The 27577-nt window shown below is 52.0% G+C and overlaps 1 protein-coding gene across 1 annotated transcript in view; it reads right to left on the reverse strand.

Annotated features, from left to right (window-relative positions):
• The window catches only part of bcor (BCL6 corepressor), a 33021-nt gene extending 11152 nt beyond the window's left edge, over positions 1-21869 (reverse strand). Inside the window, 8 exon segments of the mRNA XM_030111356.1 lie at positions 1144-1469; positions 2945-3220; positions 4309-4647; positions 5652-5817; positions 6350-6406; positions 7930-11103; positions 11316-11397; positions 21229-21869. Coding sequence (XP_029967216.1) covers positions 1144-1469; positions 2945-3220; positions 4309-4647; positions 5652-5817; positions 6350-6406; positions 7930-11103; positions 11316-11318 — 4341 coding nt within the window. The 5' untranslated portion in view covers positions 11319-11397; positions 21229-21869.
• Positions 21870-27577: the final 5708 nt, after the last annotated feature.

A 27577-nucleotide genomic window follows, 5' to 3' on the forward strand; every position in this document is an offset into this window, starting at 1 on the left:
AAGCGCACACACACGAGGAAGACAGTGGTGCACGAACACACACACACACACACACACACCATAACTTTTTCTTGACAAATTAATGGAGTGGCAAGTTTCAAACCTGCACTAAGAATGACGAGTGCAGCTCAGTTTCAGGCCAAACTCCTGCTTTCACCGGAACCAAAACCGAATCTTTCTCACACACAACTTTTCAAATGCGTGAGTGTGTGTGTGTGTGTGTGTGTGTGTGTGAACGTATATCTCTATATGTGCAGGCGAAGCCTTTTCAATCGCAACATCTGCGTCTGTGTGTGATTATTGTGTTTAAAGGGCACACTACGCATCAGTGGCAGACACACGTGCATGCGGCGTTCACGCCGAGCGTTCACGCCTCGAACGCTGCAGGTTGGCACGCCGCTTTCCTTTAACCGCTAAACCAACAGAGCCCTGGGAGCACAGCACGCCAGAGAGGGAGTTGCCTGTGCGAGTGTGAGTGTGTGTGTGTGTGTGTGTGTGTGTGTGTGTGTGTGTGTGTGTGTGTGTGTGTGTGTGTGTGTCCTCTCAGTGGAATTCCATGTCGGAGCAGCTGTCAGGCTGAGGAGGAGCAGGGGAGGAGAGCAGCACGGGCGGAAAACGACTAGCCTTCTTTCTTTCTCTTTTTTTTCCTGCTCAATTTTTCCCCATGCGCGTTTTTTTTTTTTTTCTTCCCTCTTTTGAACTGGCGGGCGCTTCGGCGGCTCAGCCATAGCTGCCACATTCCTCACTGACTGAGTGAGTGCGTGCATGCGTGTGTGCGTGTGCGTGTGTGTGTGTGTGCGTTGTCAAGGACTGCGCTCGCAGCCGAGTGTGGTGTATAATTGCTCTGGGGTTTTGTTGTCAGGAATGCTCACAAACACGCAGACACTCACATCGCCGCCTCGCCGACACACAAAAACAGCACGGACGACACACGTTCGACAATTAGGGCCGGAGACAAACACACGTGCATGCCGGCGCTCCGCGGGGAGCCGCCGAGGGCACGGGGAGGTCAAAGCTCCAGCAGCCCTCTAAACATTGTAAACATACTTCCTTCCTCCCTCCCTCTCCCAGCTGCATAATCAGAGGCGCCGGCAGGCATACTGAAGCAGGCTGCGAGCGGCCAGACGCCGGATCGCCACTCACCTTGTCATCCTCAGCTGCTGCCGGATCCGCCGCGCCGCGCCGGCCGGGGCTGCTAGGCGTGGCCTCCTTCCTCCTCTCCCGCTCGCGCTCGCGCTCACGCTCCCTCTGGCTGGTGTGTTTGGTCTTGCACGGCCGCTTGCCCTTGGGTTTGTCCGTGTCACTATGGCGACGGGGCTTGAGGGGAGGGGCGCCTCCCACGGACGGCTCGGGGGCCGGAGAAGGGGGGCCCCTTCTGGGCTCCTTGAGGCCACGGTCACCTGAGAAGGGGTTCGGCGGGTGCGCTCTGTCCTTCAGCTGGCTGGGGGGAAGGGAGGCGGCAGATACTCCTGGAGGAGGAGGAGGAGGAGGAGGAAGAGAGGGAGGCAGAGTGAGCGAGGGCTCCGTGGAAAGGGAGGATAGGAAGGTATTGCAAGGCCATCTCTCACCCTCTGTTGGTTTATTAATGAGCGCACAGAGCTGTCTGTGAGCACAGCATGCTCCTCGCACAGGAAAAAAAAAAGAAAAAGAAAGAAAGAAAGAAAACCCACACACACACACTTTCACACATAACGTAGGTTCACATAAACACCCCTATAGTGACTCGTGCACACTTATTCAGCGCAGCAAGGACGCTGCCAGACGTAATCTCCTTAAACAAATGTGCCTCTGTCTGGTTTCAGCCTCTTATAGCACAAATTTAAACACAAACCAAAAAAAATCTGCCCTTGAAAACCACAATGTCACAATGCTGGTTAATCGCTTATTGGAAATACATTTACTGCAGGGAATTGTTGCAAAACCATTTCCATCCACTCAGGAATGTGGTTTGTATGATCCGAGTTATAATGCAACTTTTACAATATAAGTTTCAAAGTCCATTAAGAGGGTTTTAGGCTGAGAGCAAGTGGGGAGCAAAGTGAAATTATACATCTGCTGATAAAGTTAAATAGACTTGTACTTTCTATGTAATCCCCGATGCAGAAAAGCCTTTTAGAATATGAGATTCTTACCAGAGGTGAATGCGTTTTATGTGATTAGAGGTATTCTAGAAAAAAAAAAAAAGACCCCATCCCTGAGAGAGACGCAGAGAAATAAGCGTGTTCATTGTGAAACACAGCTGTTGCCAGGGTGATGTTATCTAAAAAGGTGAAAGCATTGACCAATCAAGGTCTGTAGTTTCCGCACAAAATATAAACCCAAAATCTCCCCTGCTTTATTCACTTCCTTTAATCTGCCTCCTGTGCCTTTATTCTCCTCTCTTCCTCTGAGCCACCCTCTGCCTCAGTTTGGGCACATGAATAAGGGAAAGCTCCAGTTTTAATAAGACCCCCCCCTTTTCACACACACACACACACACACACACACACACGTGAACACTCCCCCTGACAAAATCCCCCGTACACCCTTTCCTTGTGACTGGTCTTGAGAGGGAAAAAGAAAAAATCATTGATCACACATTAGTCACTCTGCACCTGCCCACACATATCTCCCCAGCAGCCCCGCCTTTGCTCTTTCATCGTCCTCTCAGAACCTGCGGCAGACCGGCTCAACAAAAAGCCCGCCGCCACAGGGGGTGGAGGAACGGCGAGCATTTTGGCTTCTGGTCCCCGCGTCCCTTTCTCAGATTCCCCTGCCTCTCGCCTGACGGGAGGAAGACTCCCCTGCCTCATTTCCTCTGCCCCCACCCTGACAGCATTCGGGAAATCCCCTAAAGACTGGCTTCTCAACAAGAAAGTGAAACGTGAGCCAAAGATAGATTTCCGTTACCCCAGCTGAACTCAGAATAGGCAGCGGCTTCGCACAGCTGCTGGTTCGTTCTTACCATTAAGCAATTTCTCGCAGCCCCATTTCCTGTTGATCTCGGCCCGCTGCAGCGCCGCTCTGTCCTCGGGTTCGCCGGCCCTGATCTTGCGATCCCGTGCGGCCTGCAGCGGCGTGACGAGCCGGGGCTGAGGCCACGGCCTCTCCTGCTTGATCTGGGGGCCGTCGGGAGAAGCGGCGCCGGCGGCGGGTTTGCTGAGCCGCAGCCCCTTCAGCTCGATGCAGACCTTGAGCTTCCGCACCTCCTCGTCGTCGTCGTCGCCGCTCGTCTGCCCGTCTGCAACCGCACAGACACAGACCTTGGGTTGTGCGCTCTCGAGTGCAATTGTATTTCCAACAGTCATAAGTTTGAAATGCTCTCAGTTTAAAGGTTGGAATTCGACGAAATGGACTCAAAACACAGGAAACCACCACAGAAATGCATCTGAAAAGACAAAGCAATGAGCAGGTGATGCGTTTCCTCTTATAAGACTCGAATCACCTGCACCATCTGCAAGCCACAACTCTACTGTACGCACCGACATGCAAACTGCAGCGCACAGCCAACAAAGGTCATTAATCACTTCGCTCTTACGGCGGGTAAACCCCCTCTAAGCCTGACGTTTAACACACGAAAAAAAAAAAAAAAAGGCAGAGCGCACAGGATGTAAAACAGGCAGATTGAGGAGCAAAAGAGGAGAGAAGTCAAGAAACGGGTGGAGAAGCAAAGCAATAAGGCCCAGAGAAGCAGAGGGAGGGTTCGTCCCCCCTGAAATTCACAGGGGACGGGTATTTGACTCGTCTGCCAGTGCCGGGGAGAGCGAGCACGATACCGCATGCCAGAAAAAAAAGGAAACCCAAACAGATGAGGGAAAAAAGAAAGGAGATGAAAAGAGAAGAAAAGAGCAGCTTTGAAGAGGGTGGGTAAGCACAGCGGAGGAACGGCGGAGCTGAAAGAGGAGAGAGGGAGAGAATGGCTGTCCCTCTTCCTCGCTTCTCTCTCGTGCTCCGCTCAAAGGCAGGATTAAACACTTCTCCGAGCTGGCTGCCACACAGAGCGAAACACGGGACAGGCAGCGGAAAGGGGGAGGCAGAGCGAGGGTGGAGATGGAGCCGGTTTAAGGTGGAAATCATCGGGAAGGGAGGAAGCGACAAAAGGAACGGGAAGATTTTTTTTTTAAAGACAAATGAGGGATGAGACGGGGCTCAGCATCACAGAACCGACGGGGAGAGAGAGAGAGAGAGAGAGAGAGAGAGAGAGAAGTGTGCCGAATCAGAGGGATGCATGGAAAGCAGAGCGAGAGCGGGAGATGATTGAAGGCATGTGCTGGTGGGAGGGTGGGAGGCGGCGGGGGGGGTGACAGGGCATATTTGTGAGATCTTCACCCGTAGAAAGCTTGGCCCTCTTCTCCGGCTGGGACGCCCACTCTCCGTCCTCCTTCTCTGCGTCCTCCTCGCCGGCCCTGGAGCCCAGTGGGCGTTTCCTGGCGGGGCCGAAGCCGGGGCTGCCCCGCTCCTCACTGTACCCCTTTGACGGCGTCAGCGTGGGGGGCAGGCAGTGACCTTCAGACTCCCTCGTCGCCTTCCGGGCTCCGTCCTTGAGCCCTCCCTGGCCGGCGCCTCTGGCCCCGTCCTGCGCCCCGTGACCCGGAGACAAAGGCTGCCTGTGGCCCCCGCACCGCTGGAGGACTGGAACCCTGTTGTTGGTGTACGGCGGCCGGACACCTTGGAGGGGGAGAGAGCGGCGGAGTGAGCGTCAGAGCGAGGGGAGGGAGAGGGGAGAGCAGACGGACCGAGCGACTGGGGCGAGACGCAGGGCGAGGTGGGGGCTGACGGGGGGAGAATGCCAGTTAAACACCAGCCAGCTTTTATTCCGCTTTAAAGACAGGCAGTAAAACTTTGATGGGGTAAAGACTTTTTAATCTGATGTGAGCCGAGCCAGCCCGACGCTTCAGCGCAGCCGCTCGCGCTTCCAGCGCACAGAGGCAGGACAGACAACATCCTGCACGCTTGTTGTGCACAGTGACCCCCCCCCCCCCCCCCCTCCGCCCGTCCTCCCCCACGGCATGACCGCACCACGCCCTTCTCACACGGAGCGTGACTCCCCCCCCCCTCCCCCGTTCCCCGTCTCTCTCCATGCCATAATTAGGCTCACACGTCAGCCGCGGCCTCGCTCCAACACACAGCTGGGCTCCCAGCCAATGTAACCACCTCCCCTCCCCCCCCCCTCTTTCCGTTGCGCTCTCCCATCCGCTTTCACCCGCTAACTCTCCCCGCTTTCACTCTCTCTCTCCCTCACGCAATCTCTGCCCCTCCCCCCCCCCCCCCCCCCCCCCCCCCCTCCATCGTCTCTCTGCGCAGATAAGCACAAAAGGCTTCTTGAAAATAAAACTCCCCCTCTCCGTCTCCCTGGCTCGCTCATTGGCTTGCGCCGCCTTGCTTGTGTAAGAGCGTGCGCATGCATCAGCGTGAGTGTGTGCGCGTGCACGCGCCCGGCCCGCGCAGAAGAGGGTGTCTTTTTTTAGAGTGACCCGGTCTTGCCTCAGCATTTGCAGCAAGTTCATGTGAGTTGGTGTGCACGCCAACCTATTGTTTATGTGTGAGTGTGTGTGTGTGTGTGTGTCCCTTTGTTTTTCAGGAGCGTTCATTTGCAGAGTGACTGCATGTGTGTGTGTGTGTGTGTGTGTGTGTGCGTGCGGTGCGAGTGTGTGCGGTGCTGGGTTACTCACCCTCCCTCTCTCCCTGCCTGGTGGTGTGTTGGCAGTTCTCCAGCGCTCGCTCTCTGCGCTGGCCGTCTGCCAGCTCCCGTCCTGCTGCCGCTGCCGAGGCAGACACACACACACCGCCGCCCTCCTTCTCCTTCAGCTCCAGCTCCGAGAACCGCATCATTGCCCGCTGTGCGTACACACACACATACACACACAAAAATGCAGAGAGAACCCATGAAAACCACTCATCATCTGCCCACGCCGCACACACACCTCTCTAAGCCTCAATCTGGCCTCAACAGCTACAGAAGCAAAAAAAAAAAAAAAAAAAAAAAATTGCATCAGAAATCACATTGTCTTTAAATAAAAGAAAATGCCAAAGAAATTAAACCCACACACACGCACACACACACACACACACACACACGAAACACACACAGGACAAAAAGGAAGACAGATAAATCACAAGCATGGCATCAAGACAGGTTAGACTACTGCAGCCACTGTGAGTCCATGCGCTCTGGGGCTTAAGTCCTGGGCATCTCCCTTCCTGAAACATAAACATGGCTAGGAAACATATACATCTAAGCCCTGAGGCAGAGAGGAGAAGAAAAAGAGGAAAGAGGGGAGTGGGGGGGGAGAAGTGTGCAGCGATACAGAGTACAAAAGGAGACAGAGCCCATCAGAGGCAGATGTGATAAGAAATGTAAAGAACTGACCTCCCAGTTAGCTGCAGGTTGACTTATATTACTCCCCTCTCGTGATATGACTTCCATCTAAGCAATTAGAACGGGGGGCTCAATATATCTGTCCAGCAATTCATTTTTTTTTCTTTTTCTTTTTTTTTTTATATATATGAACGTATGTTACGTTTCTCCACAAGTTTCTTTACACACAACAAGCAGCCACAATCCCAAAATAATAAAACAGTCAGATTCAAGTGACTCAAACAGGTCAATCTACACTGCATCAAAACTATCCAATGATTTCTGAACAGCGTGCGTCAAATTATAAACTTAATCAGAATAGCAAGCAAACTGTAAGTATGCTTCAACTGTAAAGATTCTCAATTATCAATCCTCTTTTTGGTTTGTTTTTTGTAAAATATTTCAGTTTGACGTGTCCAGAAATACACTGTTTGATAGCCTTGTGTTGCAGCTTTGCATTGACAAGCCTGACACAGACAAAACCACAGTTTTCTAGGGTGCATTCACAACATAGACAGACATGTGCAACCTATTAACATATCTGCCTCTGAGCCAGTGGATAATACAGCACAGGGTTTCTTTGTGTTTCCAGGCTGAACGCTGAGCACAAGGAACCCCGAAGATAACGCTTCAGAATGATGTGTGTATGTGAATGACGCTGGAGGATAATCAAGTGTAAAGGATATTGCTGTAATTGTAATGTTCGTAGATGTCATGTGATGAACCCAAGGAGAGAGCCAATGGGGTGAGGAGGATAACGACCTTGGACGGCGGCGAGGCAGGGCAGCGCAGGCCATCCGAGGGAGGGAGGTGGGCTAGGGGAAGGGTGGGGGTGGGGGTGGGGGGTGGCGGCTGGTGGACGGGGGCATGCAGAGAGCCTTAAAGGAGCCCCAAAGAGGGCAGCTGTTGGTTGTTAAGCACACTGCTAGCCCTCCACTGCTCCTAACCTTGGGGTTAAGCATAGCCAAAGGCAGCGTGAACTGTGAGGGCGCTACAGTCATGCTCCAAAACTACTGTATGCTCCTCTACGACACAGTCAGCACGGACTCATGCTTCACTCCCAATGCAGTCACGTACAGACAGACAGACAGACAGACACACACACACACACACACACACACACACACACACACACACATACGGAAACAACCTTTACGACGGCTGCTCGCTAATCAACATACAGAGATGGCAGCGCTGGTTAACCTTTGCACTGCCCACCCCTGAAAGAGGGCCCTCGCACCAACTCGCTGAAGCAAGAATACAGTAAAGGGAGGATGAAACCTATAGCCAGGACAGCAGCAGGACAGCACATATATACTTCTGTACTGTGTTGTAAATGCAGAGTATGCTACTTTCATGCAGGGTCTGTGTGACAGGCAGTTTTGAAAACAACAGGAGGGGAATGAAGACAGTGGATCGTGGTTTTTTATTCCAGTGTGGATGTTAGGACTGAGTGTGTCTGGAATGTCTGCGCGGACAAAGATATTCATTATGACCTCTTTCCAGCCCGCCACCGACTTTAGCCGTTTGTATTATGAACTGTTTGTACACACGCCCACACACATTCACACACACACGTCACTCGGGCTTACCTGCAGAGCTCTCTGTTCACGGCTCAGCTTGCTGGAGTCAGCATACAGCTCAGTGGTGACACATTTAAAGCGGTCTCCAACGTAGCCTGAGGAGTTTGCGATCCTTTTGGCCAGACTGGATCTACGAGAACTTTTAGATGAAGTGTGGCAACCTTCCTCTTCTTCCTCATCCCCTTCTCCGTGAGACTCCCCTAGGTCGACAATGCTGTCTTCCTTTTCAGTCTCCCTTTCACTGGCATTCTCCTGGTCCAACTCCCTCACCACATCTGCAGAGTGCTGTGTAAAATGAGGAGCCCGGCTGTTCCTGTCCCCTTTGTCCTTACCAGAGCTGCGCTCCCCGGACGTGCGAGCACAGCGTAAGGTACTCTGGTCTTGGTCTCCGGGGTCTGGGCTGGGGCTCTGCTCCTCTGCACTCTCCTCGGCGTGATCCACCAACCCCGGAGAGGTTGGGGGAGTGCTGGATGTCACCCCAGGACAGTCGCTGTCCTGGATAGCCTTTGTTTTACTAAAGGGATTTTCTGGTTGTCTGTCAGCGTGGCTGGCTTTTAGGTTGGGACTTTGTCCGGAGTGGAGCGGATAAGAATGAGAAAAGTGGTGTTGGTGTTTTGGCTCATAGTCAGTCTTTGTCAAATTTTGGTTACTATGACAACATTCATTTTGGTTAACCTTCATGCTGGTCTCAGCAGAGGGCTGGTTTTGGACTGAAGGGGTAGACTCAATATCTGTGTCTGAGTGTACAAGGTCAATGCACACAATCTTTTCTCTGGATGGTGCAGAGGAAGAGGGGGTTTTGCTTTGACTGCTACCCTGTCCTTGTGCTCCCACTTCCCTGTCGGGCTTCATTTGGTTTCCTTCGCCTGCTTCTTTCACAACGCTGTGATCTCGATGGCTCCCACACTCTTCAGCGGCTCCTCGAGATTTCTCCTGTCCCCGGAGCTTCAGCGGTGCATCTGCTCTGTCTGGCAGCTTGCTGTCAGAGTGTGTCTGCATCAAAGGGTGGGCCATCTCCTGCGAGTTATAGGTGAGGTATTCGCCTCCTGTTGGGAGGTTGTGATACGGTAAAGGGTGTTTTGCTGCCAAGTGGGTTGGATAAAGGCTGTTGCTGCCCAGCAAGACTGGGTGAGGGTAGACCGGGCTCTTTCCAGTAATTGGCACAGAGTGTAGTGCCATTCCATCAGGGATAGGGTAGTGCAGGTATCTGTTGGCGTAGGCCAAGCTGTGGTTCAGAAAAGCGTCACTTTGAGGAAGGTAAAGGTGGCCAGGGGGGTGACCATTCTCTAAACAGGGCCTTTTGTATGACGACAAATCTGGAGTCACATCCCCCCTCTTGGTGGCCTGGGAGGGCTTTTCAGTCCCCTCTCTGTGGTGGCCCACGACTGACGGGTGATCTGACTGGCCCGGGCTGTGTTTCACCCAGTCACCATTAGGTTTAGGCGAAAGAGCCCTGGAGTTAATCACAGACGAGCCAGAGTGCTGAGTTGAAGAAGCATTATGGTTGGAGTCTCCCATTCTTGGACAGGATGAACTACGTTGCTGAGGAAGTACTCTCTCGAGACTCTTGTTTTTAACGGAGGGTGACGAGCCCTTCGTTTGTGAGAGGCTCAAGTCCGTGTTAGGCCTCGGAGAAGAGGGCAAGCCTGACGTGTGCTGTGTGTGGGAAGGAGATGGACTAGGTACGACCCAGGAGGAGTGTAAAGTGCTGATCATCTCTGGCCTTTCTGAGACCTTTGAAGAAGTGCTGCTGACCACCGAATGTGGATGGGAGGAAGGAGAGAGCGGCAGGTTTTCTTTAAGGAGTTCTCTGCTAGAGGGGACTCCATAACGGGCGCCGGAGCTAATAGTGTCCATCTTAACGGGAAATCCATTGGGAGGCAGCCCATACTCAAGTATTCTTCCAGACAAATCCAAGGGCTTCTCTGCAGAGTCTTTGGTTGCTTGAGGTTGGTGTGTTGACCTCTCAAAGTTTACTTTGGAGGGAGACCTGCTAGATCTTTTCTCACTCCCACTCCTGTGCTCAGTGGCGCCCTCTCCTGGCCTAGGTTTGTGGGGGCTGGGTCGGGCAGGGGAGGGCTGCTCTGACGCCATGCTGCTAACAGAGAAAGGATGAGGAATGGACTGCGTGGATGAAGATGAGGCAGATACTGAAGAGGTGGAAGAGGTGGAAGGCTGTCCTATCCTCGCAACTGGCCGTTGTAAATCCAGCGAATTCTCATGAAGTGCAGAGGGAAGGGGAGGTTGGGTGAGGCGAGAAGACACATGGGAGGAAGAATCAGCAGGCAGACGATTATTATTCCCTCCACTGGTGCCACTAGTGTTTGTACTATTACTGTTATTGTTGTTGCTAGAGCTCTTCCTGGAGGGAGGTCTGCTTGGTCTGCTGCTCCTGTTGGGAGAACGGTCCCTCTCTATAGCAGCCTGATGGTGCTGAGAGTGAGGGGAAGGCTGGTGAAGCTGCTGTCCAAAAGGGGACGCAACCCCAAGCCCTTTGTCTTGGCAGTGAACCAGAGTGGGGGCCACCGTGACAGCAGGAATCCTCATAGGGGGTGCCACCAGGGGAGAGGAGATGGGAGAAGGGGGATAGGGAGGCATATAATAGAGCCTCTCAGCAGCAGAGGCAGCCGGAGTAACACTGCCCCCCTGGGCTGCACACAGAGGGTAGGCCAGGTGCTGGGGAAGATATGGGTTGGGCTGGCTGAGCAAGGACGCTTTGTACATGTTTAGAGCTGCGTACTTGGACGTGTCCATGAAGGAATACATGCTTGCTTCGGGGTACGGGCTGAGCCACGGCATGCGGAGGTAACTGCCACCAGCACTTGCCAAGCCCAATTCAGATGCTTTCTCTCCAGGCCCTACTCTACGTTCCAAGCCCAGACTTTCAGCTCCTGCTCCAGAAACCAGCACAGGCTTGTGCAGGCTTGGATGAGCGCCTTTGTAAAGGCCCAGGTATCCATTCGTGGGCTTACGACTGTCCAGAGTGCCGTCCGGCTTGTAGATGAGCTCTGGGAGGCCATCCCTGTTGTAGGTCAGAGGAAGAGCAGACGTCTCTCTGCTCTTCTCTGTCGGTAGTGGTCTGATCCCTGGATACACGACTCCACCGTGGAGACGAAGACCATCGTGAATCAAAGTGCCTCGGTCCAGCCCCATCGCTGCAAGGGGCGTCAACCTTGCATCCACCTGCACCATAAAAAACAGTGCATCTGTGAGAACAACACGCAAATCTCTCCATCATAATTTGGAAGAAAACAGACACTGCTCTAAACAACCCATAATGACTTGTAAACACAATTCTAAAAAGGAGCACGTAAAATTATTCACACACATGTAAACAGCAGAAACAAAGCATGATACAAGAAAAGAGAATGGTCCAGATGAGGCCGGGTACTTGCCATGGTTTGTGTGACGTGGTTCCCTTGTCTTAGTTCCAGGTTGGTTTGTGCCTCAGCATCGACATCACGAACAGATGTTGCCCTGTGGAGATGAGCAAACAGTTAGCTGTGAGTGTCTTGGCTCTGCCACACACACACACACACACACACACACACACACACACAAAACCACAGCTATGTTGGAATCCCACTGCCAGAAAAGGCGCTTTATAAAACCTCCAAAAGAGAAAATACATTGTAATTAAGTTTCATACATACATCACTTACTGGGGCATAAAAATGTACATAATCCATTAAAAAGCTATATAGAAATTAAATGTAGAGAGATGTGTTGCTGAAACGAGACAGTGGAGTAAATATACAAAGCTGAGAAATATAGGGACACTCAGCAGAGATGAAAGCACTGTGTGGGCTTCCCTCCCCTCCCATCCATCAACACCCACCCGTCCTCCTATCCCCCACCCCCCCGCCGCCTTTCTAAACATCAACCTGCCCACCCCGTGCGCTGGACGTGCACTCCGTCTATTCAGTCACGTTCCTCACACACGCCCTCTCTGACCCGCTCTCCCTCCCGGCTGCCTCGGCCGGCAGAGCGAGGGGAGATTATGCATCGCGGAGCCGAGCGCTTCGGTGGGGGAGCATTTACCACCCGCCAGCACAGAGCCGCAGATCAACAAACAGCCACACCAGAACGCACACGCCACAGCACGGCGCGCCAGAGAAGAGACGCGGGGAAAACTTCACCGCAGACCTACGGACGCTTCAGCAGTGGAGGAAGGATTATGCTCGTTTGAAGCTGCATCCTGGAAGAGCGTGTTGATTATATAAGGAAAGAGACAAATGTTTTTAGCACACATAAAATTTCTTAAAAACACTTCAGCATAACAAGGTAGTTATTTTATGTTAGCAGCACATGCGGTAAGCTGCAATAACTGGGTGATCTATTATTCATGACAGCAGCAGCAGCAGCTAATTCAACAATTGGTTGGCAAACCCGGTCTTGGCTTGGTGCTGCTGAAGAGAATTTTACACGATGCAAGAATCAACTTCAGCATCACCGACGTGTGGTTGGGCTCTACCTGTCCTCGGGCCATGTTTAGAATATGTCGTTTCCTGTGTACCTGTTAGGAAGTGAGGCCAAACTTTACTGAGCAGGCAGGAAACTAATAAATGTCAGTCTGTCCTGGAAGGAAAGGAAACTGAGACATAAATTTACTGTTTGGTTGAGAACTTTTTGACCCAAATCCACTTACTATTTGAAATATTCACAGGGAATTTGGGGCCGAAAAACTCAAGTCTTAAATCTTTCAACACTTCTTAAACACTTTTGTAGTTTTCAGAAAACTGAGGTTTGAACTCAGCTTGTGGGTCAAATGATCCAAATCTTCTAAAAAAAAAAAAAAGCCTTAAAAAAATCTAAATCTTGTTTGAACTCGGAGCCACAAATGAGTCACAAAATCAAAATGTGTAGCTGTGGGCTGATACAGTTTGAACTGGATGGTGAAACAAAGCAAAGATTTCTCACAAACGACAAAACAAAACCCCACATTTGCACCAAACCGTGAGTCAAAACTGAAAACCTGCATCAAACTTTGAGTCAAAGGCCAACATTTCAAACTAATCATGTCAAAACTGAAAACTTGCTCCATAGCGAGAGTCAAAAACTGAAATCTGCATCAAACCGTGTGTCAAAGGACAAATTCTAAATCTTCTAAATCAAACCATGAGTTAAAAAAAAAAAAAATCACCTTTAGTAACTGAGAGGTTAACACCGACATGGCCTCATTTCAACAGTTTCCAGATATTTAAACAGAATAAAGGTGGATTCTTCTCCTTACAACAACCGAAAAAAAACACTTAGGAAATGAATCTGTTTCCTTTCGGATTTGGATTTGATTGCTGTCAGGCTGGACGGCCGGCAGTAAGCAGGGACATCGTGAGAACGACGCGGCTTTAAATAGATAAAAAGTGAAGCCTTGTGGCGCTCGGCGGTGCTGAGAGCAGCAGAGGCGCTCGGCTCCCGGATCATTGCAGAGAAACGCCTCTGCGCCTCGCTGCCGCGCCGCTGGCACGCCACTTTTATTGCCGTGACCCGGGGCACATTAATCAGCCTGCCGCGGGCCCCCCGCCCCCCCCGCCACGGCCGCCCCATCCCCCCGCGGCCTCCCTCTCCGCAGCCAGTTCTGCTTCGACAACATCCGCAGCTGACGGAACTGAAAACGGTGCGCGAGCGCGGCTGAAAAGCGCAACAGTGTTTCGGAGAACGTGTGTCGGGCCACGTGTGCGCGTCTCACCGTCTCACACAGACGCCGTTGAGAAATCACACCAGTCCCGTTTCCTGTGTTTCCTGGAGCGTCTCAGTCTGTTTTTTTTTTCTTTTCTTTTTTTTTTTTTCCTGTCTCCTTCTCTTCAGCCTGAGCGCAGAGGCCCGACAGGAAGACGGAGAATTAAGACTTTTCAAAGGCCAATACGCACAGCTCTGTGCGGACGCCGCAGTTCAACCGCAGGCCCAAATACAGTCAAGTATTTCTTTGGCACCGGGTTTCCTGGGCTGCGCGACTTCCCCCGACGGAAAGAAAAACCCGGGGAGTTACTTGGAAAGGAAATTATATGCTCTTGTTCAAATTAGTCGACCAAAAAAACTGTTTAGAGTCTCATGACAGAGCGCATTACTCCGTGGCGCATCGTTCCCACCGTGACCGCCTTGGTGTGCAAGTTACTGAAGATAAGTACTTGGATACAAGTTACTTTTATTAAAAGGAGAGGCTTCACTTTACCAGTGACTGAATAAGAGACTTAATTGACTTTCTTTATTGCCAAGTCCAGATAGTTGCATTGCTGATCACTGATTTACTCATTAAGTTACTGTAACATCAGTTACTTGGAAGACTAATGTCTCACACACTCATTTCAGTGTTAAGTTAATTAGTCAGTAGTTACTTTCGGTGTTATTGTTCCACGTCGTCCTGACAGGGACATAGCTTTCAGCTGCCACGCAGATCTTACCATAACACCTGTTAACAAAGCTGAGATACACCACCAGCAGCTGGATGCAAAACTGCTTAAATATCAAACTTGTTGGATGAAGAGGTTTGAATATTATTCGAATCGGGAATCACCGTTGCCATGGTGTAGACTGGAATGAAGTGGCTGCAGGTAAAATGACCCACTATATGCTTAACTTACATTCTGCATTTGTAATCCATTACTTCCAAGCCTGCCAGGACCCAGTGGTTAAATCAAGAGCCTGACACACTTTGGGGGCCTCAGGGGACAAAACTCAACTTTTTTACTGGCTTGATAGTAGTTTTTATCTAAAACAGATGGTAACGGTAGTAAAAACAGATCTCAAATAATTATTACTGTTTTTAAAGTGTAATTTATATGTTTTTTCTTTGGGTCACAATTGCTGGCGAGTGTTTATTTCCTAATTTAAAATGTGGCACATAGATTAAACTGCATGTAGAAGTCCTGGTGAGGTTTGAGAAGACATGATATCAGTGGAAGGACGGATCAGGGAGAGAGCAGGAGATAGGAAAGGAGGAAAGGCGGCGTGTTGACGCCCATCCCCGCTGCTAAGAATAGTTTGCGCAACAAACAACTCCCGACGGCCGTCCAATCCATCACAGTGGTCGGCGGCAGCAGCGGCAGCAGCAGCAGGCAGAGGAAGGGGAAGGGGGGAAGGGGGGCGCAGCGGTCGCTGCTGCGTTTATAAACCAGACCGCTGGAGCGCAGCCCCGACGCGCACCATTAAACAGAAAACCACCGGGTGTTTTTAGCTGAACCTGGTTTGTCCCCGCGCTCTGCATTGTTTTTATTTTTTAAGGAGAAAGGGAGTAAACAAGGACAAGAAGAGCGATTTAAGAAAAAAAGAGGGAGAAAACAGACTCCTTCCTCAACTACTTCTCTTTGTGCGATGACAGCGACTTGAACTCTCCGTGACCCGCGCCGTGCGCGCACCAGAACAAACACCGGCACCGCTCGCCATTTCCTCCAGGGCCGCGGCCTCCCCGCTCCCTGTGTGCATACCAAACACCGCGCCGGCTGCGTCTGTCTGCGCGGCGGCGGCGTCACCCGCGAGCAACTTCACCTCTCCACAAGTAGATAAAGCCGGCGGCGCGCGCGGCGCAGACGCACGCGGGACGCCCGATTATTCCTCATTACTCTTATTGTTCATCGATTAATCTTCGTGATCTGCTAATTGCACATTTCCAACTTGGCTGAAATGCCGGGAGCGCGGGGGCCGCGGGTCTCGCCGTGTAACGGGAGAGGACAGGCGCCCTCTCGCTCTTTGTCCCTGGAGCTTTGCCAAGCTCTCTGAAGCGCAGAGCTCCGATCAGCTCTAAAAAAATGCAGTGTGACGCAGGATAATCTCCGCAGCGACGGGGGTGGGGTGGGGATAAACACGGATTAAATGCGGGCGTGCACACGCACACGCGCGAGCCGCACACACACTTCGCCGGAGCACTGAGTGTGTGTGTGTGTGTGTGTCGACGCGCACGCGAGGAAAAGAATTTTTTGCGCACACTGCCGGCGAAGAAAATATAGCGAGCCGCCGAAGGGAGGGAAAGCCAAGAAAAAAGGCGTAAAAAAAAGCGGAGCAAACTCCAACCGGGGCACTAACTCACTGCGCCTCGGGCCGCGCGAAAGTCTCCCGGCATTAACAACCAGCGTCATAATGAGAAAAGGCGAGGGAGACGCCGCCAGCCCATTTTTAATTGTTATTGATTATCAAGCCGACGTGTGCCAAATGGTCCAATTGATCATCTCTACGCACCCTGGGTGCAGTCTGTGGAAAGTTGACATGCTGTTTCTCACTGTAGTTTTAGATCTGACAGAGAGAGAGAGAGAGAGAGAGAGAGAGAGAGAGAGAGAGAGAGAGAGAGAGAGACGCTGTAAGGAGTCACGGTGTGCGCGCCGCCGCCGGAGCGCAGAGCTGGAAGGAGATGGCGGCGTCTCCTCAGCTGTCACATTATTAGCGACCGAGTTGTAAACAAGGGGCCCCTGCGTCCTCCCGGGCCGACGCACAGCCGCATGCAAGTCGGTGCACGGTCCAATCCCCCCTCTCCGCAGCACGGCCGTCAACAACGACGACATTGTGCGGCCCCCCGTGCTGTCACTAGGGCCCGGGCGGCGGCTGCTGAACTGCCTCTATTCATCCCGGGCCAAATGAGGACTAAATGGTCCTTTATGCAGCCAAAGGACCCGATTGTAATAGAGATGAGCATGCAAGTCGCCCCGCGTTTACCGGAGGTTTTTCTTGACGTTCATTTAAAAGGCTGGTGTCCCGATGGAAACACATGACCCCCGCGTGGAGAAAAAAAAAAAGTTTTCTGTGGAGCACTTTTCAAAGTGCATCGCACAGGCGTGACAGGGGGCACGGACCGTCGGAGCGTTTGAAGACGACTCCGCATTAATTGTGATGCGTAAAAGACGTGGATTAGGCTGGAGGTGGATGAATTTTTCATACATCGGATGAAAGATTTATTCTGCTTCTGCGGGTGTCTTTCATACCTCTGACCCAGCCTAGATTCCTGGCGATTAAAGGTCACACCTAAAAGGGCGCGCGGTGAAACAAAAACCGCCAAATTAATTCTCCACTAAATATGTGGAAAGTGTTTACTTGCCGGCGTGAAACCTTGTGAGGATCCTCAACTCGAGGTCAAAAGCTTTGTAGCCGACGTGCAGCTGAGTGATGTTGCGCGCAGACAGCAGATAACACATTCCCGCTTTGAAGGCTATTGGCGTAATAAACTCCTATCGCTATCACCCCGCCGCGCTGCCAAGAGTCTGTGGGATTTCGTCAGAGATGCCCGAGGCACCAACGTCTAAAAACAAACGAGGAGGCTTGATCAAGACTGTGCCTGCAGAGCCTCGGAGGAGGGAGGCGAGGTGTGTCATCATTACTCCGCCGCTAAATCAATCTTCCAATAGGCCAGAGCAAGGTCACTAAACTGAATACGATCTCGGTGAGATTTACGTTTTAATTATAGTCCCCGTGTTCATATCACATCCACCCACTTTGCTGCCAAATGCTGTTTTGTTAAAGCGGGAGCGTGGAGGGGGGGGGTCACTGGAACTGTCTATACTCGCGTCCCTGTAGAAGGAAAAAATAAAACAGTGGCTTTAATTTGGCAGACAGTTGCTGGACTTGAGAATAATGTGACGTGGCTCCGTTCAGGCCGTCTGAGCGCGGGTGAAACAGCACTGGAGGGGACACGCACGCACACACACACACACACACACACATCTCTGCGGGGAAGTGACCCGTGCGCTCCAGACCTCGTCGAAACAAAAAGCTTTGTGGAGCGCTGCGAGAGAGAAAGAGGAGGAGGAGGGGGGGAGGAGGAGGAAGGGAGGGGTGGAGGGGGTGGAGGGGAGGGGGGGGTCTCCTGTTTCATCGCGAGGTCCCGGGAGGCCAGCACGGAGCATAGCTTCAATCAAACCGTGACGTCTCCTCCGGGAGCTGCGCAGCGCCTGGAAAACCGATCTCTCCTCGGCTCTCTGCCGTGCCTCCGCTTTTGTTCACACGCATCTCGCCTCGGCAGCGAGCGCAGCGCCGGCAGCGACGAGACTGTTGTTTTATATCCAGGCTTGAGAGCGGGAGACGGAGGAAGGAAAAAAAAAAAAACAAGCGCTACAACAAAAAGACAGCCCTCGTGCCTCTGTCTGGGTATTAAACACAACACGGGGATTTCTTTTGATGAATGTTTGCCCATTTCCTTCACTGTTTCCTCTGACACATTAGGTTTGATAAGCAAAAGTGGCCCCCGTGATTGTACTGACACGCTCTCCCCGTGCGTAATATCCCCCGCATGCTCCCTATTGATTCCAGATTAGAAAGGGAGGACAAACGGGAGGTTAATGGGCCTAAAATGGAGGCGGCGCGGCTGTCCCCGCTCTCCGCGGCGCGGCGGATCATCCGGCCGCCCCGCGGAGCGCCACGCTGACACATCCACTGTCACACATCACTCAGCATGACAATGAGCCGCAGCGGGCCGGCGGCGGCCGCTGCTGCTGCCTCCGGGTGATTTCTGCCCGTGCGCCGACACGCACGCATCCTTAAACTTTGAGAAAATTGATTTCTCCAAGCTGCCGAAATGTTTTCTACATGTGTAAAACACTCATTAACGCGTTACGCGCCCCCCACCCCCTTTAAAAAAGACTGCACCTGGAGAGATAAGGCTGGTAAATGTGATTAGTAAAAGGTTTTTCCCTTCTTTTTGCACATTTCTAATTAGCACCAGATAAAAATCTTATGCTGCCCGGGGTCCCCCCCCCTCCGCCCCCCCTCTTCCACTGCATTTTGACGACAATTAGGTCCGGTCATTAACAAACTATTTATGGAGGGAGTGTGAAGTGAGGGAGAGAGAAGAAAAACAATATGTCAATCTGTGGTAAGCAGCCCTCCCCTCCGTGTTTCGCACACCTGGAAAACAGATCAGTCCCACACTGGCTTCACAGCGCGCAGTGGAAAAATGATGCGCAAAGCAGTCCGACGGGGCACACGCTATAAATAAACTCGGCCCACACAAAATGTGAAGTAGCCCGTTTGTTTTAGGCTCCCGCCACACAATCACTTAGTGAAAGACCAGACTTAGGACTCGTCAAACTTTGTGGTTTTCTGAAAACATGGACGGAGAACCAAAACAGTGAGGTAGATTTTATAAAACAGATGCTGAGTCCACTTTTATTTTACCAATGGAAATTAACCCCCAGAATAATTGGGAGCTCTATGCCGGTGATGGGCTGCGTCTTTCAATGTATCAAAATAAGAAGTTGATCCATTTCCAAATCTTCAGGGTTTTGTCCTGTTTGAGAAAACTGAACTTATCATCGACGATCTCCAAGTGTCCTTTCCTCGCATTGACAATAAGACCGACGTTTAATTTCAATACAATGCAGCTTTTGTTCTGCATCAAAGCCCTTTGAAGTAGCCCCCCCCCCCCCCCCCCCCCCCCCCCCAGTTAATCCTCGCCTCGGTTCCTGCCAATGGTCCCAACACGAGGTCCCTCTCTCACCCCTTCCTGCCCCAAACCTGCCCGAGTGGAGCGGCCAGACGTTTGCGTTCTGTGAGATTCTGCACTGCACGTATTGGCAGCTGGGGGGAGGGGGGGCGGCTTCGGGGTGGGGGGGGGGGGGGTGGCATTTTAGGAGCCGCTCCCCTCACTAAGCGCGTCAATGAACTGCAGCCAGCCAATATGAGGCGCATCGATCGTCCCGAGAGCGCGTCCCTCTGATCAGAGGGCCCTGCGCGCACAGAGAGGAAAATCCCCCCCCCCCCCCCCCCCCCAACCCCCGTCAGACCAGTCGTCCGGCGGTGGACGGTGCGGGAAGAGAAAACCCTCTCAAGAAAAACCGAAAAACAGCCCGTTAAATGCATTCTGCGTGGTGGCGAAGCGCAGGAGCTTTAAAGAATCGTTAGGCGAGATGATTCCGTTTGGAACACATCCAAAATGCCTTGCAGCACTTATTTCAATTAAGTAGCAACTTTATAAGAAGTACTTGGTACTGATTGCTGTCGCCCACGACGGAGCAGCAGTGGAGGAGGGGACGTGGAAAGGAAAAAAATGCTTCAAAGTCGGTTGCGGTATAGAAAACGGACTGAAACTATAAGCTCACGAACGAGACACGAGACACTGTTTAAAGTGTCTTATTTTAATTAAAGAGTCTGGGTGACGCAGCCGCTGCCTGAGAGGAGCCTTTACAGAGGAGAGGAGTCGCGCTTTATCGGAGGTCCGGGTGGAAGGAGAGTCCAAAGTGGCGCTTCACTGATCCTCCGTGCGCAAAATGTGTTCTCCTGCAGCGCAAAGAGTGGGAGACAGCATACTGGAGGGCAAAGTCAAATCCGAGAACACCTGCAAGACAAGGCGTGTGCGTGCGTGCGAGTGTGGAGAGAGAGGGGAGTAGGCGGGAGAGAGAGAGGGAGAGAGAGAGAGAGAGAGAGAGAGAGAGAGAGCTGGCGCGGTGCCAAAGCGGTTTCCATCAACTCGACAGGAAGGTGAGCGGTGCAGTCCCGCGTCCCGTTCCGTCCGTCCGCTCCCCCCCCCCCCCCCCCCCCCCCCCCCCACACACACACACACACCTCCGGGACGGAGGAGACAACTGATCAACGTCCACTCTGTCCAAACAAAGCCCCCAGCACCCCCGCCGCACGCGCACACACACAGACACACGCACACACTCAGCTGTCACCCGCCGCCTGGCACGCACCGCGGGGATGCCCTCCAACTGAACTGAAGTGCGCACAAACGGGGCGGCCGGCCGCGCTCCGCTCGCCTCTGGCAGGGCGAGGCTGGATTCCGTAACCTTGTTTAGCGCAGAAGCTCCGTGTGCGCGCACGCGCACGCGCGCAGGCACGCACACACATACACACACTCCCGTCCTCGCCCCACAGGCACACTCGCACTCTCCGCCACACAACGGGGTGAGAAAAAAAACGCCTGAATATTCACCAACGAGGACGGCGCCACTTTCAAGTTCGCTAATCTCTGGGACGTCCTTCTCACCTCCGCGCGGCTGACAGGACAGTTGTTAAGAGGCCAAACTCATGGTCGGCTCTTTGTGTGTGCGTGTGTGTGTGCGTGTTATTTATCAACCACATGCCACTGCCCCGCCGAAACGCACAAAGACCACCCTATGCGCTATTCTTAGAAGTGGCCGATCCTCTCCCCCGGCGCTGCGCACAGCTCCGGACTCTCGCGCACGGCTTCAGCGTCTCTCAACAACAACCCGTTTTACATTAGAAAAGCCAACCACATCATAAACAGCAGATCATTTAAACATCCTGCCCGTTATGGCAGGATACTATGATAAACAGCACGTTTTCTCCAAGTCACGCGGAGGCTTTCACATCACCCCAGACGCACGCTGAAAACAGAATATTTCTCATTTTGCCGTTTTATTCTCTCACCTGATTAATTGGTGCAAGTTCCAGCTGGAGTCCGAGTGCCACAACTCACGCCTTTTTCCTGTTTTGCCAAGTTATCTAGAAGGGGAGCGATCCGTGCGCACGTAGACGAGCCCGGTTACGGTCCTGTCTGCTGGAGACAGACGATCCCGGCCAAAGAGAAAAACAACTAAAAGTGTCTAACAGGTTATCCACTTGTCACAAAACAAACCCAAGTCTCGAGCCTAAAGCTCTTGGTCTCTGTTCTTATTGTCTAGACAAAAGTCTCTTCCATTACTCTACATCTGAAGCGGACTTTTTGTTGAAAATGTCACTTGGGTTTCCATAAAGCAACAAAAAAGATCCTGCGCAGAAAGAAAGAAAAAAAAAAAGCAGGATAAAGAGAAATCCACAGGAGGAATCCCGGCGAGGTCCTTTAAGTCAGGAGGGCAGTGCGCCGCTCGGCCCGGGCCCCCCCGAAGGATACAGGTGGCGAGGTCGGCGGATTCGCGGAGAAATTAATTCAGCTCGGCCGTACCTCGCAGCAGCGCCATGTTGGGTTTGAGCGGAGCACGCCGCGCTCGGAAAAAGCCCCTTTCTCCCGCTCTCCGTCACTTCATGTCCTCCCGACAGCGGAACTGGCGCCTCGGAGGGCTCGCTGAAGGTTACTCCGCGTCGCGTGGCGTCTCGTCCCGCCTTCTCTCCGAGGATCGCAAGACAGCCGCCCGGTCGGAGCCCTCGGTTCGCAGCCGGGGACGCGCGGAGCCGTACGGGGAGTGCCGCACAGAATGGATGAACGAACGCTGCCGAGACCGAGCGACTCGCTCCACTCCCACTCGCGCAGACTCTACCCAGAAGGCCAGTCGGGAGACCGCAATTACCATAAGCCTCCAGCGCACGGCTCTGGCTGCGCGCGCACGCACAAAGCGGAGCCACACAGAAACCGACGCGCGCGCGCGCAGACACACACACACACAGACAGACGCAGACACACACACACACCGAGGCTCCGCTGAAACTCCAAAACAAGGAGAGGAGAGGTTTTTAAAGCGCGGAACCGGGCGGAAAACGAAGCAGCAGCAGCAATAAAGAGAAAAAAATTGAAAAAATGAGATTATAGGAAAGAGAATATATAAAGCAATTTATGAAATTACACATAATTTGCAATAATAAATATGCTTTTTTAGCCACATGTAGCTTACACAGGAGAGATTGTTATTAGACACATACAAGCATGTACAAGTTAATGAGAAGTAAAATCCTGTCCAACTCAACTAAAAGTAATTAGAATGTCTTAAAATGTGTTAATACTCTACATTGTTCATCCTATTAATTCATAAATATATAGCTCTTTCATTTACTTCATTTTGTCCCTATCTTTCCTTCACACTTTAGACTGTGGGTGTATATAAATTAAACGTCAGTTCAGGGTTTGTTTTTTCTTCCGCCAGCCTAAAGATAAGGCAAATCTGTGAAGCAGAGAGAAGAGGAGGAGGAGGAGGAGGAGGAGGAGGAGGAGGGGTGAGCTCAAGGCTGGGGCACATCTGTTAAGGCTCCCATGTCAAGTAAAGGAGGAGGAGGCTATGAATATCAAGCCTGAGGTGTGCATCATGTGCCTTCTTGTGTGAGTAGGAGAGAGACAAAGATGGGGAAGGAGGGAGAGAGAGGGAGAGAGAAAGAGAGGGGGGAAAGGCAGCAGACAGAAAGACAGACAGAAGTGGAGTAGGAGTCGGAAAAGACGGAGACTTGGCAGTGGAGGTTCTGGCTGCAGTTGCCACAGCTGTTGAAAGTAGGAGTTTAGCCAGACAGTCACACACAAATAAACAGAAAGCGAGGAGAGCGCTCGCATATGGACGCGTTTAAAAGCCAAGCTCATCCTGAAGGCCAAAATGAGCAAAAGTCTGGAGTCAAAGGCCCGAAGAAGCAGAAGAAGGGACCCCTGTCAGTGAAATGGAAAGAAAAGGGAGCAGCGTGAACACATTAACGCAGGGCGCCGAGTGGAAGTTCCACTTCTTCTTGGTTAACATTTCAAGCCAGAGAGAAAAAAGGTCCGTTTGCTCTGATCAGCTGTTTTCCGCTCCACCTCTCATGACAGAATGGCCCACCTCGACCACAGCTGCTAAACCACAGGCAACGTTCGCGCTCCTTCATCTGAAAGAAGTGTTTGTGGGAAACTTCTTTCATTGTTTCAGCAGAGATTCTCCAGCCGCACCACTGCGAGGTCTGAAGATGAAAAACTCTGAAAGATCATCAGATCGGAGGTGATGGAGTTTCTTCCACAGAAGGTGAACAGTCTCTGAGACTCTGAGCAGGTTCAGCTTCCTGACAACAGATCCTCAAATGAAAACGTTTCAATCAGTAGAGACATGATTTAATCGCTTCGTCTTCCTCTCGTGGTCGGCAAAGTATAAAACGATGCGTCTCAGCAACATCTGGCGAAAAGTGGGACAGGCTGGTTCCTCTGCTGCAAACCCTCTCTTCACTTCCTTTCCGCTCTTTATCACGACAAATACGCCCGGCGCTCTGTTAAGTTGTTCTCATTTACATTTTCTTCTGCCTGTTTTCAGACAGCTAAAAGAGCAGAAATTAGCGAGGTGACTGTGTTATCTGCTGTACGGCGGCTGCATTCACAATGAGCCCTTTTCGTGGAGAAAGGCACCTTGTTTGAATGCAGTCCGTCCGTCGACGGAGCCGCCACGCAAAATCATACAAAGACAGAATAGATTATCTGAAAAACAGTGAAAATCAGACTCGGCTCCTGCCAGACTGCGAACATCCTCTCGGAGGATGCTGAGGTTTGACCACAACATCTGTGGTGTTGAAGTGGAAATCAAAGCTCGTGGCCGCAGAGGAGGGTGACAGGCGACAGGAAAGGTGGTTTCCGAACTTCACTCTCATGTAACGCCGAACATCGCCTCTCTACAAATCATGTCTAAACCCCATGAAAAGGCACCGTCGCAGCCAGCCTCGCAAAACAATACCATCTGAGTGACGGCGGCTGGCTTTGATGCCAAAATGGTAAGAGAAATGATTATTTTTCAAATTTCCAGAGGGGCCTGGACAGGAGCGGCTCACAGATGGGATGGTGTATGCACCATACCACATGACGTTCAATAGACTTTTTATATTCCTTTGAGGAACACAGCAGTGAAAGGGTTTGATGCTACATTTCTACATGAAAAAATGAGGCTCCCTGAAAGACAGTCAAGAACTGGAGGACGTCCAGCGAAGACGAACTTAAAGTGACTGTAGTGCAGTTCCACCGTTATCCTGCCGCTGATTGGAATGAATGAGGCATTATTTAGAGCAGTGCGGTGGTTACAGGACTCTAACGTCATGATTTTTGCCCTACAGTGACTCTAAACTGCCCATCCCTTTCTGTTTCTGCACAGGATGGACCGGTGACCCGTTCGAGTTGCGTCCAGCGGGTTGGGCTCCGGCGCCCTGCGGTACAGAAGACGGATGGACGGACGAGGCGGTTTATTCCAACGGGCTCGGCGTGCGGAGACTTCGGGCTGCACGTTTTTTTTAACTCGCAGACGAGACGAAGCCTGCCTGAACAGAGATCCAGCTCATTTTTAAATTTTATGTGGTCACACAGTGACAGCTGGCATGCGGCGAGCAACTCTCTCCCGAGCAGCATACCTGCGCTCACTGTTGCAAAAAGCATCGTGTTTGGCTCGCCTTCTTTTTCTCAACAAAAACAAACCAGTGTTTATTTCCCCAGGACGTATACCGCCATCTTTAGCCTTGGCAGTGGCAGTGTCATACTTGACACATTCAGCCACACTGCACCATATGTCTCATTTACTTGTGCTGCCCAGATTTTAGCAGGTAGGATCCAACCTGGCAACCCGACGATACCCTCCACCACAGCATTTACTGTTCGTGCCTTTGGTGTAAATATTGGCCTATAACAGGATTTCATGTGCCGTTTTTCAAAGGGGTTTTTAAATGTATCTGATTTCAAATCAGATTTGGTCTCCCAGCAGGCTTCTTTACAGGGAGCCACATCTTTAACGCAAGCTAAAGCCACCAAGACTGAAACGGCCGTAATACTACGGTCTTATAGGCACTGAAGCCAGAATCCCACTAATGTCACACACAACCTATTATCATGATGAAAGGTCAGCACGCCACTGGAAAGACAGACAACAAGAAGTCATGGCACAGGGCAGGTCTTTCCTCATCCTGTCTCCCTCCTGCTCTGACTCAGAGGGCGTAGAAGGCAGCGGCTCCCTCCATCATTCACTGGAAAACTGGATTAGGATGAATATTGCTCCCAGGAACCGCAGGGCAAACCAAATTTCTGGCGCTCGACACAGAAACACACGCTTGTAGCTTCAGAAAAAAAAAAAACACCTTTGCCGAGACTCTGACGGAGACACAAAAACAGGTCTGGAGAGCGAGAGCAGCCCTTTTTTTATGGCTGCACTTTTATGAGTGTGTGTGAACTTTGTGGTTTGAAAAGCCGGGCCGAGAACAGCGTGTGCCTTTGAAATCGCTCATGCCGGATGATGGTGACGAAAAAGCCTGCTTAGAATTGTGATCCCTTCCCCTCGCCATCGTTTTATGTCTTGTCGGGGATCCGTGCCTATAGGTGTGTGTCTTGTAAAAACCAAAACAGCGTGAACACACCCGCGCGCGCGCGCGCGCGTGTACGTACGTACGTACGTACGGATGCATCCTGGTGCGTAAAGTGCCGCACTCTGGGAGGTCACAGTGATCCAGCCATCTGCTGCTGCAATCAGGGGCTGAAGCGGCGGCCTGGCAAACACACACGTTTGCAAGTTCACGTGTGCGCAAACAGGCCGACGACGCACCTCGCGCACACGCGCTTTCGTTTCGGAGACGCACACACCCGAAAGCAAGAGAGACGGAAAAGCGCACAGTCCCGACACACATTTCTGGAAAGGGGGCTGCCTGCCAACACACAAGCAGGCAGACAGACACAGACACACACACACACACGCGCGCGCACACACACACACACGCACAGTCAGTCGGCAGCTCAGATTGCAGGAAGCTCTTTGCACGCAGCTCAGTCCACAGCAGCCGGTACTAATCAGCACAATCCACCTGCAGATCGTTATGGATCGCTTACTGCAACTCACACACACAAACTTGCCCGAACACTCGCTATAAGCACGCACAAGCTCGGGCATGTGCACGTGCAATCAATACATCTATGCCCGCAACACGGGCTTATAAAAACTTAACAGAGAGTGCGTGTTCGCCGTGACCGGGCGCCTTACATACAGCATCCAATTAAAGCGAGGATATAAGGGGCTTATTGGGCATTTAATGTCGTCAGCGCGCGTGTTTTATAGAGATCAATATCACTTTCCAATCAGCTGTCTGATTCGGTGTTTTTGTTTTTCCCTAAAAACAGCCATGTGGTTCATGTGAGGACTTGAAATCGCCTTGATATACGCTCCTGAAATATCAACACGGCATCACTATCTCTCCCCCGTGTCACACAAACGCGGAATCACACGCGCACGCTGGCACGCACCCCCCCCCCCCCCCCCCCCCCATTCTCCTCCTCCTCCCCCCACCACCGGTGTTGTAGGGCTAACCGGTTCCCCACAGGCGCGCCACGCTGTGTTAGCGCGGCCTCACCGGGGATAATTACAGCCTGGCGCGGCAGGGCGAGCGTGGCTCCGAGCCAAACACTGCTGCTCGCGAGCGCGAGAGAGAGAGAGGGAGAGGGAGAGAGGGAGAGCGAGGGAAGGGAGGAGGGAGAGAAGGAGAGAGGGAGAGGGAGAGAGGCTCCGATAATTGGAGCTCGGAGAGACATGGACCTATAGATTACGCTGTAATCAATAGGCGGCTAAATTCATCGATGCGATCAATCAGTGGCGCTCGTGACGACGCGCGATCAGTCACACGTGTCGAATTCCGACCTTGGGATCATAAAAACACCCCCCACACCCCCCCAGCCCCCCAACACCACCTTCTTCTCCTCCTTTTCCAAAAAAAAAAAAAAAAAGGGAAAAAAACGCAGAAACGCCAAACAGCCGCGTCATTTCATTTTTTAATTTTTTTTTTATAGAATAAAGATGAAAACCTTCAAACGAACCTTATCTGAGAGGAAGGAGAAGCGGTGGCGGCTCTCAGCGCAGCACAAGAAAGATTTCCTCCCTCCCTCCCTCCCTCCCTCCACCCCCCGCTACGCCCCCCCCCCCTCCCCCCTCCTCCCTCTCGTCTGTCGGCCTCTGTCGAGTTCCGCTCATAACCTCGCCACCCACCCTCCCAGCTCCCCGCCTCTCCCTGCTTTCCGCTGCTGGCGGGGAGCGCACACACCGCGCGCGCACACACACACACACACACATACACACACACAGGGAGCCGAGCGAGCGCACACACTCAC

Source organism: Salarias fasciatus, chromosome 16, assembly GCF_902148845.1.
Source record: "Salarias fasciatus chromosome 16, fSalaFa1.1, whole genome shotgun sequence".
NCBI classification, from domain to species: Eukaryota; Metazoa; Chordata; class Actinopteri; order Blenniiformes; family Blenniidae; genus Salarias; species Salarias fasciatus.